Source organism: Poecilia latipinna, unplaced genomic scaffold (assembly GCF_001443285.1).
Source record: "Poecilia latipinna isolate Pla-1442-1.1 unplaced genomic scaffold, P_latipinna-1.0 Scaffold2871, whole genome shotgun sequence".
NCBI lineage: Eukaryota > Metazoa > Chordata > Actinopteri > Cyprinodontiformes > Poeciliidae > Poecilia > Poecilia latipinna.
Window position 1 is genome coordinate 22,042 of NW_015115487.1, and position 21,007 is coordinate 43,048.

The 21,007-nt window shown below is 39.7% G+C and overlaps 1 protein-coding gene and 1 long non-coding RNA gene across 2 annotated transcripts in view; one reads left to right on the forward strand and one right to left on the reverse strand.

Moving 5' to 3' along the window:
• Positions 1–12,074: 12,074 nt before the first annotated feature.
• LOC106939431 (uncharacterized) lies at positions 12,075–15,726 on the reverse strand. Its single transcript, XR_001422842.1, has 2 exons — positions 15,560–15,726; positions 12,075–12,656 (listed from the first exon to the last, which is right to left on the reverse strand). It is a non-coding gene; the product is annotated as an uncharacterized LOC106939431 (long non-coding RNA).
• Positions 15,727–19,449: 3,723 nt separating this feature from the next.
• LOC106939429 (uncharacterized) overlaps positions 19,450–21,007 on the forward strand; it is a 14,770-nt gene continuing 13,212 nt past the window's right edge. Inside the window, exons 1-2 of the mRNA XM_015021813.1 lie at positions 19,450–19,609; positions 19,991–20,341. Coding sequence (XP_014877299.1) covers positions 19,579–19,609; positions 19,991–20,341 — 382 coding nt within the window. The 5' untranslated portion in view covers positions 19,450–19,578. The remainder of the gene's footprint in view (positions 19,610–19,990; positions 20,342–21,007) is intronic.

Consider the following 21,007-nt stretch of genomic DNA (forward strand, 5'->3'; position numbering starts at 1 on the left):
ATTTTGTTCCATGGTCACAGTCTTGTATAAGTAGAGCCATGTATTCCCAATTCCCACATGAAAGTATGGATAAAGGTTAATTGCATCCATAGCATAATGATGTTTCCATTAATGTGTTGTTTTCTTCATCGCTCCTCTTTTTCACACGGGCCCACCACATCCTCTTTCTGGGGCAGGAGGTGGGCTCTCCTGTGGCGATCAGTGACGCCTCACTGACCACATCAATCAATCATTCTCTCTTGGACGACTCTCCCACTTCCCTTTGTCTCTCTCTGTATGTATCAGTCTCCATATCTCTGTGTCTCGCCTACACAACTTTAATATCTGTCCCATTGCTCTCTTTCCCACACTGACACCAGAGCCACTTATCATAAAAACAAATAGTTGTTTCGTTGTTGTTCTTGGACAACAATTCATCAATGAGGCCCATCTAGGAAGAGTTCTATAGCCAAAGAGTTGAGACACAAACAGTGCCTTCCAAAAGAGTTTATGGCTGTTGAACTTTTTGTTACATTACAGTGACACATTTCTCTGTTTATTGAGATTTAATGTGAAGGTACAATACATTACGGTGCAATTAAAAAAAACAAAAAACAGTTAGGTATTCATATGGGTGATTATGACAGAAAGTTGTGGACTCCGTCCAGGGTTCTTCTGTCAGATGTTGTTATACTCCTGGGCCAGGCACCTAAATCCAAGGTTTCTGCCTGCATATCAGTGTAGAAATAAATTCAGTTTAATGTAGGTCTGGATTTGGACTGGGCTTTTCTAACACATGACTTTTGCTAGAAAATCTGTTGTATTTCTGTCTGTATGTTTAAGATTGCTGTCCGGTTGGATGATGACTCTCCACCACAGTCTCTTGTTGCCTCCTAACAGTTTTTCCTCCAGTATTGCTCTGTGTTTAATGTCTTCCGATAAGCTCTGATCAGCTTCTCTGTGCCTGATGAAGAAAGGCGCCCCCCCCGAGCTATCAATGTGTTTTAAAGTGGGCGTCGTGTAGTCAGGATAATGTGCAATGTTGGTTTTTCATCACATTTTGTTTTGCTTTTTGTTGTTCTTTTCTTTTCTTATCTCACCAGAGCATCTTCTTCCACGGTTATGGCTTATGACAAGCTGTCAACAGGATTACTTACAGCCACAAAGGTCTTTGCAGAAAAGCTGCATTTATACTGAGATTGCATTGCATGTAATTTGGGTCTATTCAATAACGAGGGTGACTCCTGAAAGAAACTGGTTGCACTAGATATTGTTTAGGGGTAATAGAGTAAAGGAGGTTGAATCTAAATGCATGCCAAACTTTTCTTACTTTTATTTGAAACAAATTAAAAAATAAAATAAGTGAAGTCCTTATATCCCTTTCTTTTCACTTCACTATTATTCTTTAGTTGGGCTTGGTCGATCCCTAAACAGAAAAACATACAAGTTTGTGGGAAAAATAATACTTTCACGAGGCAATTTAAACACTGCCTTGCAAAAGTGCTTTAAAAGTTTCTTGGGGGTGTTTCTGAAATACAATAAAAATTTCTCAATTTTTAGTACAAATTTGTCTATATTTTTTTCATAAAATACTAAACAAATCTCTACGTCATGTACCACATGTTACCCAAATGTACTGACACTAGTTGCATTAAACTGGGCTCCACAATAAGAGCAACTTCTATAGAAGTAAGGTCACAAACCAGTTTGGTTGAACTTGAACTCCTTCTATTGCAAAGGGTTTTTGTCTGCACATTGCCCTCATGGGAGGTCACACAGTGACACAAAATGCAGGCCACATGTGACACATGGGTTACGGTAATGATATGTGGCTTTCAGTGCCCGTGCATAATCCAAAGATCACTGAGGACACTCATACTGTAGAATTTCAACTTTTGTTTCAGAGATTACTGAGGTTGCTTTTGGGTTTTTAAATGTTGGGTTTTCTAAATGTATTATTATTTCTTTTTTATATCTTGGATAAGCCTGATGACTTCTTAAACTGTCCAGTCTACAAATGTATCCAAGATATATATAAATTAATGTTTATCAAATGAAAAGAACAATGTATTTTGGGTATGAAATATATTCCTTCGTTGAGATTAAAGAAAATCAATTTTTTTTGTTATTTGTCGTGGCCACAGTCCCACACATTACTTTCATCTCTTCTGCCTTGTCTTTTTTTTTAATTATTATTATTATTTTTCTGCAGTCGTCTTATCACGCCTATCTGTCTACATACCAACCTGTCTGCTTCTGAGTTTGCCTTTCTGCCTCTGAGCCTGCGTGTCTGCCAACTGAGAAAGGTCAGGTCTAAATGGGCTTAGGTGTGAACAATGCTTTTGGTACCGAAGACAGGGACAGTCAGTACTCCTCCTCCGCCTGTACTTTTTTACCTTCTTCACTTTTGTCCTCATTTGCATCTTCGGTCTTTGTCTTTGCATCTTTTCTCTACTACTCTCCTTCAGTTCTTTTTGGCCTCCTACCACCCTTTTCTCTGTCTCCCAACTTCCATCGTCATGTCTGTTCTTCCTTTGCCTTGTTTTCCTCCGCGCCCCATCAGTCTCCATCAGGAGGAACCTAATAGGAAATCAAAGATTCTGGTGGAAGAATGGAGCGGGGCTCAGCATTACTGTCCCCTGGGTCCTCTGCTGAAAGAGGAGGGCAGAAAAGACTCTGCTGGCACTGTGGAGGGGAAGGTTAATGCAGTAGATAGTCTTTCCTTGCTCTTTTTTCATCTCTTTACTCTTTTCCCCTCAGACACGCTCTTTCTCTTTTCTGACTCTTTTCTTGCTGTCGTTCATTTGCTTAAAAACACGTCTCCTTCACTGGTTTCTTAGTTGGTAAAGGAGGCAATTGCAAAGCGGGGAGTGAGGCTTCATTTGCAACCCACTGCTGCACCGTCTGTCCTTTGGGATGCGGTGAATGGCTGTGGAGTGGATGGTGCGCGTGTGTGAGCCACCCTCGGCCCAGCACAGAACGCACCCTTGCCCTTGAAAGCGCACAGCCTATGGGAAGCAATTGACTGTATTGCCCTGTGAACTCAGGTACGACTGCCTTTTCAAGCATATCAAAACTTAGTAAAGTTGAATCAACTTCTCTCTGCACTTGGCATAATATTTTATAATTACTTATATTTTAACATAATAAAACCTTTTTTTTTAGTAAAAGCCTTTGACGCCTCACAATTTTGTCATCATAACAAAACAAATCAGTATATTAACTTTTTTTTTTTTTCTGTGAGTTGAGTTCTGTCCATTCCAGTCTCCGTGTGAAACATCACAGCTAAATATTTGTGTGTGCTCATTGTTGCAGTCCTATGTAAAATGTGACCAGGAACTTTAAAAATTAGTTATTTTCACACCAGGAATTTAAAGAGAAATTGCCACATTCTCAGCAATTACAATGCATTTTGGGAAATTTCTGGACTTATGTACTTGAAACTATACCAGAGTGGAATAAAACAGTGGAATGTTCTTGTCTTAAATCAAATAATTTTTGGACTTACTGCTATTCCTAATTTTTACGTGAACTAAAAGGACATTATTGTTTTCTGCACTTAATGCTTGAAGATTTCCAGTGTAGGAGTTTAAACAGTAAATCTATATATTACTGTTTCTTGATTTTGCTGCAAAATTATTTTACTTTTGGTTGCTGTAGATCACTGATACCACACTGATTAGACATTTTTATTTGTATTTAATGCTAACTGTGAATTCAAAATTTAAAAGTTATGGGATAATTGTTGCTATTGTTGTGAGTTGCTATTGTTTAAACAAACCAATAATTGTGAAACTACTGCAGAAAAATTTACTGTGGGACTGAAAAGTCCCTTTGATCACAACTGAGTTGGGGAAAGATGTTATTAACTGTATAAAATAGGCATTAAACTGAAGAAAGGCACATTGGAGCGATGTTTAAATATGAAACTGAATATCTGACAGCATTTCGTAGAACTGTAACGTGGACCCAACTCTACTCATGATTCAGTGTTTGTTGATATTTATTTGGAACTTGATTTCAAATGATTCTAGGAAAACCTGCATATTCATATATTTATTTTCAAAAGAAAATGCATATTGGTAAGCTAAAATAACTAGGTGTGATGCTACTATTGGCTGATGTTTATACATCAGCCAGTTGAGGAGTAGCTCTAACTTTCTTAGCACTGATTAGCTGAACCCCCAAGAGCAGAAAGCGGAAACCTGTATGGATTAGTTTCAGAAGTATCAGAGGTATTGCTAAGATGATTTGCATTGTGCACATGAATGCATACGTATCAAGGTATAGTTGGTGTTTGAACTACTGAAATATGCAGTTCTATACATGTTTGAAGATTGCAGTAGAAGATTGCAGATTTTAGCTGTGCGCTGGCAGCTGCGTTCCCTAACCTGTGCAAATATTGGGGTCCATTGTAATATAATTTCAGAAAAATACATGTCTCAAAGTATATCTGGACTAAAGCAAAGTTCAGTAAAAACAAACAAAAAAAAAATAATCATTTGACTAAAACTGTGTTTTTTTGTTTTTAATCATAGGTTTGGATGACTTTTCACTGTGTGGATATTTGTGCATCAGAAATAAGCAATGTCAATAGAATGGCAGAAAAGGCCACATAAAAGTCATAGCAATGTCCGTATGTAATCCCATGTTAGTTTTTCAGTGCAAGTCTGCTCAAATGTAAGTGATTCATATCCTGCTATTGGTTGTAAAAGTTTTAACAGGTAGCTATGATGAAAAAAACTTAAGCAGCGTAAATTTCTTTCTGCACAAGGACGTCCAAGGAAGGGAGGCCAATATGTGGAACAAGGCTGCTCACACACGCTGGGAAGACAAGCACAAAAAGGATTATTTCATAAACGGCAAACACTGGCACGAGAGGCCACATATGAAAGAAAATTCATTATCATGTCCAACAATTTCCTTTGCTTTATCTCGTTTTCAACTTGCGACTGTGCACCACCCACCTGCCCTCTGTGCTCCCCCCACGGTAGAGTTCAGATTCTTGGAAGGTGTTGGATGTCTACAGTGTCACAACTAAACAAAACCATTTGAAAACAAAGTGGGCTCATGAATGTGCCGGCGCAATCCGACCCCTCTCCCTTTGTGGCTGTAGAGAAAAACGACCTCTCAGAATCAAGGGGATGGAGGGCGAGCGAGGGGAGGCACACCATTTCAATCCACAGGTTACCCCCTATCCACCCACTCAGACCCACTTTTACCGCGTCCTCCCCACCCCACATACACCCACACTTTTAAGTGCACGCTTCAAAGGTGAACATGCTTTCTGAAACAGAGCCGCCAGTGTTACAGTACCTCCAAGAACAGGATACTCCTTCCTTTTCCTCTCTTATTCTTCTCTACTTTTTAATCTTACCTTTTTCCCTCCTGCATATAAGCTGTTTAAAATTTCTTGTAGCTACCTGAATGCAAATGAACAAGGATGTAGCTACAAATGGAAAACATGCTGTTTAGGCTTAAAAGCCATAACTGCCTATCATTGTTTAAATTAGTTTCGAACTGGAGCAGCATGAGCAAATACTTCACCTGAAGTTTAGATGCTTAAGAATGTTTTTCTCCAATTCATTTGGAACAGACGTTGTATGAACTGGAACCAGGTGATGCAGCTATTTATCACAAAACAAAAAAAAAGAGATGCTTACACATTTAGAGAGACGTTTTCTGTCTAGCTCACAGCAAAAGTTGTCTGACAGTATAAGTTATGCTGCTCTTCAAGCTTAGCGTTTGTGCACAAAATGACTTGCAGTCTGGTCATACTATAATTTCAAAATCTTAAATGAAAGCATTAGTGTTTCAGCTTAATATATGTATTTTGACTTCCTTCCTATCTATCATGTGTTTATGAGCTTTAAATGTTTTCATACTTATGTGTAGGCAAGTGACCTACAGATAGATTCACTATATGATTTGCTAATTTAAAGTACCGGTAGGCTATTTTGCTGACCTAGTCGTGAGGAAAATCTTCATATCACAACAAGCTGTTTTACTTTGAGTAGGTATTGAAAATGTGTTGATGTTTCTGTACTATATTTTACAAATTCAGTAGATCTCCACGACATTCTCTGCTGTCTTGTGCAAAGTTTTATTTATTTAGGCAAGTCTAATCTAAAATAATGAACCACAAATCTGAAAACAATGTTAATTAAAACTGTTAGAAATGAATCCTTGAAATAAATTATTGAACACAACCTTGCGTCATTAAGTTTTTAGCTGAACTGTAAACTCTGTCGGACATTTTATTTCTCATTAGCAAAACTTTATCTCATACTATTTTCCTACTTTCTTTTTTTTTTTCACAATGCCCAAGTATGCAAGGCGTCTGTCTTGTCACTTCTGCTGATTATGGGAAAGTAAAACCCTCCGTTTGGGTGCGCATATGTCAGTGTGATGAACTGTCTGTCAATCGCAGTCTGAGTTAATTATTTTGTCGCCCCGCTGGGTGTTAGTGTGTGTCAAGAACTCTGACCTAGAGAGAGCTGGAGATGGGAAACACACACTGAAGCACACATCCACACATTCTTTCCCCAGAGAGTGAGGCGGTCCAATCAGGAGCGTCTACTGGCCACCTGACCTCAACAGCTCCTTTAAGCTGTGTGGAGCAGGATCATGTGTTTATTTGTGTCCACGGTCTTTCGTTAATAATTAAACAAGATTATAAGGTTACTACCAAATATTTTCATGAATTTATTGATATGTTTTTTTTTTTAATAATTTACTTTATAACTTGACATGTTCTTACTGAATATGTGCCATCAATTTTACATCATATCAAATGAATCATAGTTATTTGGCTTTGAGAGAAGCTGATTTATTATTGCCACTAGAACGCTTGTGTTTGAGTTGAGCATTTTGTGGAACAGTATATAGCAAGATAAGATGTTGGAGATGATTGGTGGAGATAAAAATAAGGATGAACGAGTGATGGAGGAAGAACCCAATGCACAGCTTTTGCTGTGGTATAAAGTATAAAATTGCACTTTTGAACTCATTGCCACACATAAAAGGCTCGTTAACTCCACAGCTGTGCTTAAATATGTCTGAACATTTAAATCATAATCCTAAAAGTAATTTTTGTAATGCCAGGGTTGGTTTTTTTTCTAAAACGTCTTAATTGTAAACTGACCAGAGAAGCTGAATCAATTTTTAACATCATACAGTCAGCGCCGCATCAGTAGGCTTCAGCAAATATTCCCAGTCTAATCAATACATACTGCAGCTCTGAATATACAATAACAAAAAAAAACTAACAATTTTTGTTTTCTTTTCATATAATACCAAACCCTAAATCCCATGCTTCATTCTCCTATGGGACTGAAATGAAAAGCTTGTACAATAACCAGCACCTACATGTGTCTGGCCCCATAAGCTCCTCCACACTCAACTGTGAGCTGAATTGATGGAGAGTAACCAAAGAATGAAAATTAAAACACTGTCACCTTGTTTTTGAAGATGAAACACAGAGTGAAAAGAAAAGCAAGGGAGGCCTGATTGGATTAGCAGCCGACACAATCGCATTGTGTGAAGATTTGCCTCTGTGCTGTAAATGTGATTGCGGGCAATAACATGTCGATTAGGGAGCCACGGCTGGACTATTGGAGGCTTTATGTGAGGCTGCAGAGGAGGTGATTAGATTAGCTAGTGCCGGTGTGGGAAGCCCTTCGAGAGGGAGAGAGAATACTGATGAGAAGGTCCAGAAGTAGCCAGTTGAATACCAACAGTATGTTAGCGTTTAAAGGAAACAAAGAGAACTGAGTGCAATTTTAAGCTATTCAGAAATCTGCTTGTTTGGAAGTATGCACTCCTTTTCCTGGATTGCTCTAAAACCCCAAAGAAAGCAAATATTTACAGCTGAATCTGATCCTCATGAACCACATTTCAGAGGAAGAATTTACTGTCTATGTGATTCTTCTCTATTCCACCTCTTACTCCCCTATTTGGGATGGTGGCGTTTCATCTCAAGCTCTAGTTCTGGGATCTTTAATGTCCTTCGCTGAGTTCCTAGGACTGCACTCTCTTTGAATTGAGATTTACAATGTTTCTCCAGCCAGGTGTCTGTTGGAGCCACACCACACTCCTCAGCATCTGCTGACCCTAGTTTGTGATAAAAAAAAAAAAAAACGACAACAAAACAGGTTTAGAGTGAAAATGTTGTCCTTGTATATTCCTATTTCTTTTATAAAAATGCTGTGTTAGTACACAGTGGACATTTTTATGTTTATTTTACTGATTAAAATGCCATTGACTTTTTTAGTTTAGTTTAGCTCATCATACTTCTTCCTGTGTCCTCTCCTGATTAAAAAAAAAAAAGTCTTCTCTAATTTCAGCTTTACAAATTGTCTTATCGGTCAGTGAAGTGATTGGGGGCAAATGAAAACATGACCTCTAGATGAAGAGAACCCCCAGATACACAGATCTAACCTGATAACAGCTCAAGGAAGAGGATATGTCAGTCACAGACATACTTAACTCCATGCACACTAATCAGCAGTGGTAGTCATATGAGGATAAGTGAGACCAGTGGAGTGGAAAACGAGTTCCCTTAGAGTTATTCTTCTCATAACTGGAGAAGGAGGGAAAGCAGGGTGCTATTAGTACCCTGACTTTGTGATTGGTGGTTAGAAAACAGGCTGAATGGCCGACTAATATACTGACTGATAGGAATGGTGGAGAATAAATGGGTATATATATAAAAAAGAATAATATTGCATCAGAACATCTACAGTTTAAATAAGTTTAATTTAATTTGGGTCTTAAGTCAAGAATTGCTTTGTTGTTAAATGTATTTATATACAATAACGTCTATCTCAGTGTGAAGTATTATCAGAAACAAAAAGTTCAAAATATTATAGATTTTTTTTTTATTGTAACCCTTCTAATTTTAATAGCCTAAGTATTTTTTGGCAGAAGTGATTTAGGCAAAACAATCACTTTTGGGAAGAAAAAATGTAGGAAGAATAAAAAAAATGTCAGTTTTTGAATCACCGTAGTGATTTTAATATTCAGTAAGATTTTGAGATGTTTTCTCTAAATTCATGCTACATGTCTTTATAATTTACGATCACAGCGTGATGAACACAAAAATATGACATAACTTTTAGCATGTGCAAAGACAGGACACGCTAAAAGTGCTGTCTTTTAGCATGTGCTTGGAGCCCTCAAGTACTTTTTTTACTTGAGGGCTCCAGGACGGAGGAAGAATAAAAGAAAAAGAGAAGAGATGGGAGGAGAATAGAGGGTCAGACTAGACAGTGGAGGCTTTGTTGGCACTTATCAGGCTGATGGCAAAGCTCTGGACCCAAAGAGGAGAGACAATGAATAGAAAAGGCATGCAGGAGTGTGTGTTCCTGTGTGTGTGTGTGTGTTGGACTACGTAGTCGGAGGAGAGAGGGGAATAAAAGATAGGAGAAAGGATTCAAGTAGAGATCCATGAAATTTATGAAGTGGTAGAATGGAAATTGGACAAGTAGGAGGCATTGCACCTTGCCGCTTACTTTACCAATCTAAGTATGCCTTCAGAAGAGATTGCAGAGGATGAAATAAAAAGTTATGTGTTATGAAAGATATGTGACATGGAGGAGGAGGACACCAGAAGCAAAAATAGGAAGACCAAATATGGATTGAGGAACAAATCTTGAAAAGTCCACAGTGATGTTCATGTAGATATTGTAATGAAAACCAGGGAAGAAAGGCAGGACTAGTGGAAGAAAAGTTTTCTTTTGTTGTCTGTTTGTTGCTCACTTTCCAGTTGAAACTATTGCCAACTTAAAGCGAATAAAACACAAACACACACAGTCAGCCTACAGCTCCCCGCGGCGTGCATGCTGAGAGAGGTCATGTCAGACATCAGCTCCCGTCGCGTCAGTTCTTTTTCTCCCACAATTCAACACAGCTGACGATGTCATACCAATAACCTCCCTCCCCCTTAGAAAAGGGAAACAGTCAATGGCCCCCAACTTTCACACAGACACAAACATGGTTATGCACACACACACTCCTTCCCGAGCCTCGCCGAACACACGTATTTAGACGCATCGGGGTCTCTGAGGAGTCCGACCCCCAGCTGGTGCCGACCAGCAGGGGAGCTGATCTTGTGCTGACATTCCCATCTAATCCTTCTAAACTTCCTAACCAGTTTAGAAAATGAACTGAAAGGTATATACACACGCACACTCACACACACACACACAGAAACTCACACCTTCATAGCTGTCATAACTTATCTAATACTGGAAAGGTTTTTCAGTTTTCTTTACCCCCAAACTTACTTCCCTCTGGATCACCTTGTATGCATACAAATGTTACTTTGGCATGTTGCCTTCAGAAAGGCCTAAATTCTTTGGGAAAAAGATTCATATAAGTGCCAGAAACAGAGATTTGGGTCCATGTTGGCATGGTAACGTCACACAGTTTCAGCCAATTTGCTGCTAATCTCCAGTTATCACCTCATACCAAAGGTGCCCTGTTGAATTGAGATCTGGTGACTCTGGAGGCCACTGGCCTTCACTGTTAGGGATTATTTATGCTTTGTGATTAGGTGTATTATTCTACTGGAGTCATTAGAAAATCCGGTTCTCCATGCTCATAAAGAGAAGGACATTGTCAGCAAATACACTTGGGTAAGCTGTAGTTTTTAAATCAACTTAGAGGCCCAAAGTGTACCAAGGACAGGTCAACCCACCATTACACCGCCATTACCATATCAATAGTACTCCACAAAATGTGACTGTAATGTGTGGTTATTTGTGCATTTGCTGCCTTTTTGATAGCTAGTCCAGTCGTCCTAATCAGGTCTGATACTAACAAGGCTTTTTTGTTCACACCATTACTGCTCACTGTATTTATTTATTTAATTTTTCAGACTAATCTATATAACCCAGAGAGATGTTTGAGAATGAAAATCTCAATATATCACCTTTTTTTCAGCACAGTCAGACCACCATGTCTGACACCAACAAACACGGCATGTTCAAAGTCATCCAGTCACCAGAATCCACTTTCTTTCCCATTCTAACACTCAAGGGCTTTTTGCACTACAGGGCCCAGACCGGCCCCCTTTAGCCAGGCCCTATTGTACTCCAGTCCTGGTTGCTTTCCATTGAGCGGAGTACCTCTTCGAAGGTGGGTGGGGACCGTCATGTCAATCAAATTCCTGCTAAAACTGCTGAGGTGATCTCCCCAGACAGAGTAACAGTTTCTTTCTTGGATGTCCCATACGTATCCTTATGGAAATGATGCTAATTAGTGTTAGTGGGGAAGCTGAGGAAAATAATTACCTCACATTTACCTTTAATTTAAAAAAAAAAAAACAATTCTCATTTGCACATCATCTCTGAGCTGGACTTGCGTTTGTTGCTGTGCTTGCGGGATTTGTCCTATTGTAGGGAAGTGAGATGCAGAAATGCTCTCGCTCACAGTCCCTTTGACTTCTGATCGCTTCAATTGGAGAAACGTTATTTACATTTACCATTAAAACCTTTGGCTGAAATGGCCCTTGTAATCCCACCCCATTGCAGATTCATCCACCAGTTCACTTCAAAACCCTGAGACATTTGACCAAGTACAACCGATCCAAACCAGAAAATTTTAAGGTTATATAAATATTAAGTCTACAGCAGATGAACAGCTCATAATTTAAGGCAATCATTCAATTTTCTTGTTTATATGCAGTTATTGAGACCATAGTCAGTGTGTGTTTTTTAACTAGACATGCTAGTTAAAAAAGTGCTTGGTGAATAACTGTATGCAAACTAATCTCAAACACTGGTGTTAGAAACTAGCCTGCAAGAGCTTTAAAGTACTCTTACTCAAAGCAAATGCAACATTTCAGAGATATAAAGGGTTTCCTATCATCCAACCATATCGAGTGAAAAGTAATTATACTACCAGAATTTATTTAAAGGGTTTCCGATAACTGGTGAACATGAATGAAGTCAAAGTTGACTGATTTAAAATGAAAACATGGAATCAAACACAAGAAAATGCTCAACCTGAAGATATGAAGCATAGTTTAGCTATGATCCAGCCAAACAAACCCTCGCCAGTTTGCAAAGTAGAATAATAAATCACACAACATATTACATGCGTGACAAATATGTAATTAGCATAATTTCTGGAGAAAAGTGCAAAGACACACACAGTCAACCTTGTTCTGTTTGAATAATGTTTTTTTAGGCAGCTTGGAGATCAGTCATTGTCCTCTGTCCTCCTGTCTGTCCGAGTGTCTCTTTCAGCCCAATTAAAACACTGAGATTGTGTGAAAAACGCTAATTAAAGGCCATAATTTCTACATTCATTGAAAACAATATGGACCATTCAGAAATTCAACTGAGGAAAAAGCAACTTTTCTAATAGTGATGCCCCTTAATTAATATGTTCCCATTACAATAAATAGGGAGACGGGAGGAGGAGCATTTTACTTGATGAAGCAAACGTGAGGGGGGTTCTGAGATATAAAAGTAATTAACTTTTTTTGATTAAGGAGTGAAAACAGGAGGACAGCATGGAGGAATGCAGCGCTAACAAAGCTCGGTTTGACTGATGTTCTGTAAGGCAGCCAGTAGGATCAGTCTTTGTCTCTCTCAGGATTGGTGGGTTGCCTCGGCTGCTCTGTGCCATCACCTCCAGCAACACGGGAATTCTCCCCTGCTGCTGTTGCTCTTTGCATGCAGACAGAAAGAGCAGATACATGAGTGATGACTAAACAAAAGCTCCACCAAAGAAGTCAAATGAGTGGTTGATACGTTTTCCGACAGCAGCTTTCCAAGAGGTGTGTGTCTTAATGCAATCATCCTGAAGGTTATAAAGGTAAGGCATTACGGTTAGATTATATTGGATACAGTGCCTTCCACACTTTTTGGCAGCACAGATAGAAATATGTGAAGCATTTTACAATAAATGAGTCTGTAGTATAATCACATTCTGAACATTTTACAAGTATTAGAGTGTACTGATTCATAGTAAAAGAAGTCTCATATTGACAGGCGAACAGTTCCTACAAATACTATCAGAGCATTTTTTTAAATTCATACTTTTTTTTTTCTACTTTGATCACAGCGTCTGGGAACTTTTAATTAGTAATCTGTGATAACTTGTTTTACTGCTGTATGAAATTATTTCCTGAGACAAAGAGCCTCGTCTCTTAGCCACTCTTCAAAATGCGAAAGACTACAGACTATAAAACTTTCAAGATAACGCTGTGTGCTTAAATATCATCTCATCAATCAAATCAAAACAGATTTTTCTCCTGTATACTGCCAAATTACATCAATGTGAAAAGATGTCCAATATTATTTCATTTTGAAGAAGGACGTATTGAATACATAGACAGCCAACTTGTTAAGAGTTTTATCAATACAAGCTGTCAGAAGTAGCCCTTTGAGGATATTTGGGATCTTGATATAACCCAAAATAAAAATGAGTTCTACACCCTAGCTGTAGAACATGACTCTTAAGTAAAGCAGCTATGACATGAAATGAAGGACTGGGATTTTGTTTAGTTACTTTTTGATTACTGTGCCATTTTGGTGGGATTTTGCAGTCTAGTATTTTAGTTTTTGTTCTTTTTGCCTATATGTCCTGGATGCACATTTGTATTTTTCAGTGGTTATCTTGTTCAGTGACTTACCTCTGTGCTTCTTTGTAGTGTTTATGTAACCTCTATCATTTCTGGCCCTTCCACCTCTTTGACCCAGTTTAAGCTCCCCTCAGCTGCTCCAAATTCAGTTGATCTGAAACCTTTTCACTGCTTCACTGACCCTGTACTCCTCATTTACTTGCAGTCTCTGTCAGATCGACATGTTTCCATACACTTGCCTTACTGATTTCCTCATTGTCATTTATTTCTCTTTACATATCTTCTTCTTTGCGATCTTCTTGATCGTGCCTGCCTCCTGCCTGTACTGCAAAGCCAGAGGATCAAAGAGCAACTTTCAATAGTGAACCCTATAACTGTATTTCATCAAAAAGCAGTCAGAAAAATACTAATTGCTTTAATGAGAAAAAAAATAGTTAAACCCCTTTGAACTTCTACTTCAATCTGTCCAGGTACTGAAGTTAAAATTAAGCATTTCCCCCCCTGCAAACTGGTGCTATACATCTTTCCTTTGAAAAGGTCAATGAAATATTGCACAGTGTACAGTAAAAAAGTATCTGAAGGTCTACATTTTACAAAAAGTAGTTGAGAATGGTTAAACCTGGAAAACTGGGTATTAGTTAGAAGATAAATAAACTTTTTAGTTACCAATATGAATGGAAATAAATTTAACTATTCATTATTTTGAGAACATAATTGCTGCAGTAAACCATTAGAATGTGCTCCTGTCTTTGGTATAATTTTGTCTGCTGAGAATCTGAAGTTCAGAGCTGAAGAATGAATTGATTGTGCTTAGCACAAATTCCCCAGGAAAACAAATCTAATTCTGACTAAATAATACAGAACACTACCAGACATTATTTCAGATCTGATGTCCCAGAAGGACTAAGAGTAATGGAGGACTTTACCAGATTTGGCCACTCAAGAGTTAGTTGTTAGTTTTAACATCAAATACTACTTATCCTTAGGGAAACATTTTCTGAGTTTTTGAATGCGTGCATTTCTTAGGATGGGAGGGGTGTTGCATCCCAGACATGTTACCACGGCGACAAGGTGCTCCCTGCCGCCGTCGGGTCTCGGCCAAGTTGGGCGCCACGGTGGCTGAATGGTGACAGACACTGTGACGACACCACTAGGACACCATAGATGGGTCACATTTATAAATTCACACATAAACAGAGATCCCTATTGTTATATGTAAAACCAAGTCTAACATGATTACATTAAATAATTTAGGTTTGCTCTTGCAACCTTTTTACATGTTGCGTGGATAAAAACAACCCCATCAAGACATACAGTATAAGAAATAAGCATACATGCTGCATCTACTATTGTCCCCAAATGAACTAATTTGGGGACAATAGTAGATGCAGCATGTATGCTTATTTCTTATGAAAGTAGTTTTATGCATATGTATATGCACCCAAAGTGTTAGCAGAACTTTGGGTGGCAAAGTTTTCTAGCAAGAAACTTCACGTAAATACCTTGTTGCTTTTATTTTCTTATATGACCAGCAAAAACATCCACGAACATGGTCACTGTACTATTTTATGTGCTTGTGAATAACCGTGTGTTGTCTGTGCATGGTAATGACCAGTGACAGCTTTAGGACCATCTTGTGATTTATCCATCTGAAGTGCTGCGCATATGATTGCATGTCTGTGTGTTTGTCTAAACACACAGGCATACAGTTTTAAACAAACTTGATCTGGCAAAGTTTAAAAAGTTAGCATGAAAACAAAAAGAAAAAAAAAAGCCGTTATAAATTAGAGGTAAGACACAAATACATACACCCACACAGAACTTGATTGGGAGACAGAGGAGAAGCAAGGAGCCACAGTTTGAGCTTCCCGCTGCGAGGGGTCATGACCCCTATCAGACTCTGTGTCAGCCCGCCTATTGTGTCCGGGCCTGAGCTCTAACACACATACATGCTCACATATACACACACGCTATGCTATAACTTACATGGTCTCCATGACAATGGTTAGGGCGACAGTAAGGCGGCAGGAAGGGGCTGTAGTGGCTGCTGCAACGTTCAAATGAAAAGGCCCAACCTAATCATCATCATTCAGCCACTGTACTGGTGTGGTCACTTCTATGTGAAGAAATTTTGCATTTTGCACTTATTTTCAGATAATTTACTTACCTTAACACAAAAACTCAGCTGGTGCCTAACGCTCCTCAGCAGAACCAAACAGCGCCGCTTCGCAAACAAGGGACGTTCAAGGAACACGCATAAACAGTCGCATTCAATGACATCTAGGAAATATCAGTACCAAGGAGCGAGGCAGGAGACAGACAGAAAAGCAAGTTCTGAAGGAATAAACAAACTACAATGAAGAATGAACTTATTATAATAAACAAAATGGGTGGGGTACCTGTGAACTATAATACACATAAACAGTAAAAGTGTATTCTGACTAAATTCGGTGTCTCTCACATAAAGATAATTAAGATTTAATAACAGCATCAAGCAAACAAACAGGAACTGGGTTTGATGTGGATCTATAGCTCTCTGTTCGCTGCAGCACAGGGGTGTCAAACTCCAGTCCTCCGCTGTCTGCGGTTTTTAGATGTGCTACAGGTACAAAACACTGGAATAAAATAGCTTAATTACCTCCTTCTTGTGTAGATAAGTTCTCCAGAGCCTTGCTAATGACATAATTATTCTATTCAGGTGGTGCAGCAGAGGCACATCAAAAAGTTGCAGAGCAGTGCCCCTCCAGGACTGGAGTTTGACACCTGTGCTGCAACAGATTCCAGTTGGATCTGTGAGAAATCTCCAAAATAAATTGAATGTCAAGTGGTGAAGCTGCGCCCCCTGGTGACACAAATCTGAAAGCACCTAACACAACAACGCCTGATAAAAACTGATTAGATCCATAATAACATGAAACATTTCAAGGCTTTACTTTCTGTAATGTTGATGTTGGTAAAAAAAACACTAAATCTTACCAAATATTTGTTGTCTAGTTTCTACAGTGCAAACACCTTCAGTGCACTTTGAAATGAGCCAAAACTCATTTAAAAGTTACTCATCAGCTACATCAGCCCGTTTAAGTTAGTGTTTCTTAAACTGGGACATCACCCCAGTCTGCCAATTCCTCTGTATTGCCACAGTCCTCTCTGTGAAAAGATGAGGTCTACAAAGCGTGACAGCCTCACTTTGTTCAGATCCTTCATCTCAGGTCAGTTCTTTGCTACAGACACCTACTGAGGAGGAGGCTGCTGCACACCAAGAGGGCGGCTGCAGGGACCCATTGGTGTTGTCAGTCTTATCTACCTCACCAGACCGGACCAAAAATCTAGGCAATGGAAAGGTTTCCCCTGAAACAACCAACACATCAACCTGGATGCCAGATTCTGGCAGGTAAAAGCAACCAGGTGTGGGGAGTCTACAGGAGCATCTGTGGAGAGAATGGGCTGGAGATCCCCCAGTCAAAGTGGAAGACTGGGAGTGATGGAGAAGGACTGGGCCAAAATCCGGAGGGACTTTAAGATCCAGACACATAGCAGGTGATGGATCATCAGCAGAGATAGATGTAGCAACAACAAGAAGGAACGCATAAAGCTCCAGAAATACCAAGGCTCAAAGAGGAGAGAGAGATGTTGTTGAGGGTCGAGTCGATGGTTCCAGTGGATCCAGTGTTCCCAGTGGTCATTGCTTGGAGATGTAACCTCCAAACTGGAGCAGAGTCTGCAGCAGATTCCAGGACCAACCTCTGATATCTGTGGCTCCAGGAACAGCAAAGTTACTGAACAGAACCATCGTGTTCTGCTCAGTAACTTGAGCAACCTGAGCCAGTAGAGGAACCGGCTCAGGTTGGACCGTCTGGGTGGACAGGAAGACTGGTAGGTTTATTAACATGTTCAGCTCAACGTTTAACCAAAACCAACCTGGGATTCCAGAAGCTGGCAGGCCTGGTCCTGTTTAAAGCCATCAAGCTCTCCTCTGGTTCATTCAGACTCTTTTCTCTCTGAAGCTCAGTCACATTTTTCCTGCTCCTCTTTGCTGCAGCCATGAAATGTACTGCTGTGTTAAAAGGTCACCAGCTGTTGTGCTGTTTAAACAGACATTTTCTGTTAAACATCACCTGAAACTTCTCTGTTCTTAAACATAAGAACATAGATGCTTATGTATGTAATTTACATATCTTGTCCATCATTAATTCATGTAGATTTTGATGCATATATTTTAGTTAGTGTAGAGGAGAACCACATCAGATGGTCATCCATCCACTGTCCAGATTATCTCTGCTGGTCACACTGATGCTTTTCTCCAGGTAGACTATGGTCAGGTCCGAGGCACACACTCAAACTTAGGGACGACGCAGATGAGAGAGACGCCCAGCTGAGCAGAGATGTGTTTGGGTGGGATGCACAGAAAGAGCAGGCAGGGATTCAAACCCAGAACCTTCCAGATCTAGCTGGGCCACATGTTGCTTGGTGAGTTCAACACAAGGGGATGATGTCAGGTTCAGAAACCTAAAACATCTATAACACACAGACAAAAGAAGAGAGGAGACTTGATTAATTTTTATCTCGCGAGAACACAGAGAAACCCAGTTACAGTTTTCCCCTATGTTCTGATGAGTCTCCTGCACTTTTATTCAGTCTTAGGGGACGCCCTAGTTGTATGTGGCACGCAGTTCTAAAGGAAGGGGGAAGAAACAGCTGCGTGTCTGATTACTACATAGCATTAACAGAGCACATGTTATCTCCAAGGCCAGGGATTCCCATCTACTGTCTCGACAGCTACATTCTGTTCATCTTCTGGGTAGGTTACGGTTGTCTCCTCACGAACAACCTGCAGACAAATATGTTTTGCATACCACTACTCATAATGGAAATTTCCATTACCTATTATAGTAAGAGTAAAGACATAAAACAAACATATGATAACTTATATACATTTATTCCAACAGATGACCAGAACCAGGAGTTCTACAACGTTTTCCAGTTTTATTAGGACTGAGGACTGAAATACTAGAGTTTCATTCAACAGTACAGGAGTAGGAGGATGTTTTCACAACCAGGGAATCAGGTTCTTCTGACTAACAAACAGATCAAATCTAAATCTGTTGTTGCAGATAAAGATGATTTTCCTGATTCTCCACATTCTTATTAATTGGAACTGGAAGTGGCCCAGTTTGTTCTGACAGAAACATGTCAGCTATGAGTTTCCTCCTGGACTAATTCACAAAACATTAACCGTTTTCCTTACATAATAATGATAATATTTTATTTAAAGCAAAATGAACATGCTGTCTGCATTTTCATTGTAGAACTCAAGGGTTACACAACAATACGCTGAGCTCTTCCTGTTCATGTCAGTGTGCTCAGCCAATCACACGCTTGCATTACAGTTTGTATATTTGTCAGAGTTGCTCCCAGAAAGGCAGAGGATGGATGGAAGACATAATTATAATGACAGAACCTGATAAAAATCAGATGTTTTTCATTATATGCTGACATGAAGAGCCACAGAACAGTTTCCACCATGATCTGGGTGGATTGGTGGAGGTAAATGAGCTGGAATCAACTCTGATGTTGTTAGTGTAGATATTATATTACCATAATGTCATCACCTCCCTCATATAATGGCCTAAATCACTTTTTGTTAGAAGTGATTCTTTTTTATTTCCAAAATCACTTTTGGTAACAATTACTTCAGCCATTATAATAGAAAAGTGATGATCGTTTTTCTTAATGTTTCCACAAAGTGAAACCAGGAAGAGCAGAGCTGCACAAAGCAAATGCAGAAGTCACTGTTTAGAGTTTCTACAAACTCTGGTCAACAGACCACAAACTGGATGAACTGGTTCTGAATGGGGCGGGGCCTTATGAGAAAACTAGCCTTCTCCTCTGGATCTGTTTTACTGACTCAGTCATGAGAACTGCTGGTTCATTCAGGAACTGTTCAAACTGGGATATAAAATGATCTATTTGGGTTGTTCTGGTTTCTGACTGACAGGAAGGTCAAGATGTTGCTGTTGTTTGGGATCCTTCTGTCGGGTAAGACCATTTTCCTCTCATCATCATCACTTCAGTCTCTGTATTTCTTTCTGCTCAACTCAACCATAGAAAATGTTCTGTGGATCCAAAGCAGAACACTTGACTACCAGGAGAATCTCCTATGTGTTTCCACTTCAGATGATTTATTATGGGTTTTATTATTGAAGACAGTGAACCTGTAACATAGGGTTACAGGTTAATTATGTTATTTGGTTATTTTGGATATGGTCATGTGTTTTTATCAGGAGGGAAACAGAGTCACTGTGACCCGAACAGTCAGGAGTCAGTTCACTAATGAACACATTTAGTGCCAATGCCATGTAGATCAAGAACCAAACTAACAATAAACTGGTGGTGTTTTGTGTCTGTGTGTCCTTACAGTTTCCCAGCATGCCCTAGGTGGGGTGGTTGAGGTGAATGAAGGGGCAGAGTCTGTGGTGCTGCGCTGTCGCTACTCTTATGGTGTATCTGAGGTTAATCCCTCAGTTTTATGGTCAAGAAATGATCTCAACCCCAAAGTTATCCACCTACAAAGAGAACAAGGTAATGATCATAAAGACCAAAACCAGGTTTACAGACGACGGACCTCAATGGAGCCTGACGCTCTGGAAACCGGAGACTTTGACCTGACTGTGAGAAAACCTCAGCTGGCTGACAGTGGAAACTACACCTGCAGCATGTCTGATGGAAGAGCAGAGCTGAAGCTGGCTCAAGTTCAGCTGAAGGTCAAAGGTTAGTAAAGAAACTAAGAGTTGAAAACATTTCACAAAAGTCATTTTAGTCTGTATTGAGCAGATAGAGCTGTTGAACAGCCACAAAGTGCTTTGGAGATGAGGATGTGGTGATAAGTCAGTAACGCACATCAACAACAAAGAAATCTTCAGCTGCACACATCCACCCACTGAGATATGTTCATCTGCAGGTTTAAAGAGCCGAAAAACTCAACACTAGGTGGCACCCTTACTCTCCTCAGGCTCAAAAACAGCAATCAGTCCAATTTAGCATCATAAAATGTTGGAGTCCAGCAACAAGCATGAGTCTTTATATTCATTTTGCGTGATAAATGGTTCCAGGTTGTTGTTTTGTCTCATTCTTGCAAACATGTCTGAAGGTGTCCAACTGTACAGGTTCATCTTTCCCTTTTTCTGGCTGCTAAACATTCACTCATCATGTGTTGGGATTGGGTCAGAACTTCAGGCATTCCTGGAGCTGTTCCCTCCTCTTCCTCAGCCTGGTATCAGTGATGGAGATTTTCCATCATGACGATGGCTGTCCCTGGAGCGGGTGTGGTCCTGAAGGCAACAGGCATTGCTCTAGATCAGGGGTGTCAAACTCAATTTCACCGAGGGCCACTTCAGCATATTGGCCACCCTCAACGGGCCAGATTGACGGTACAAA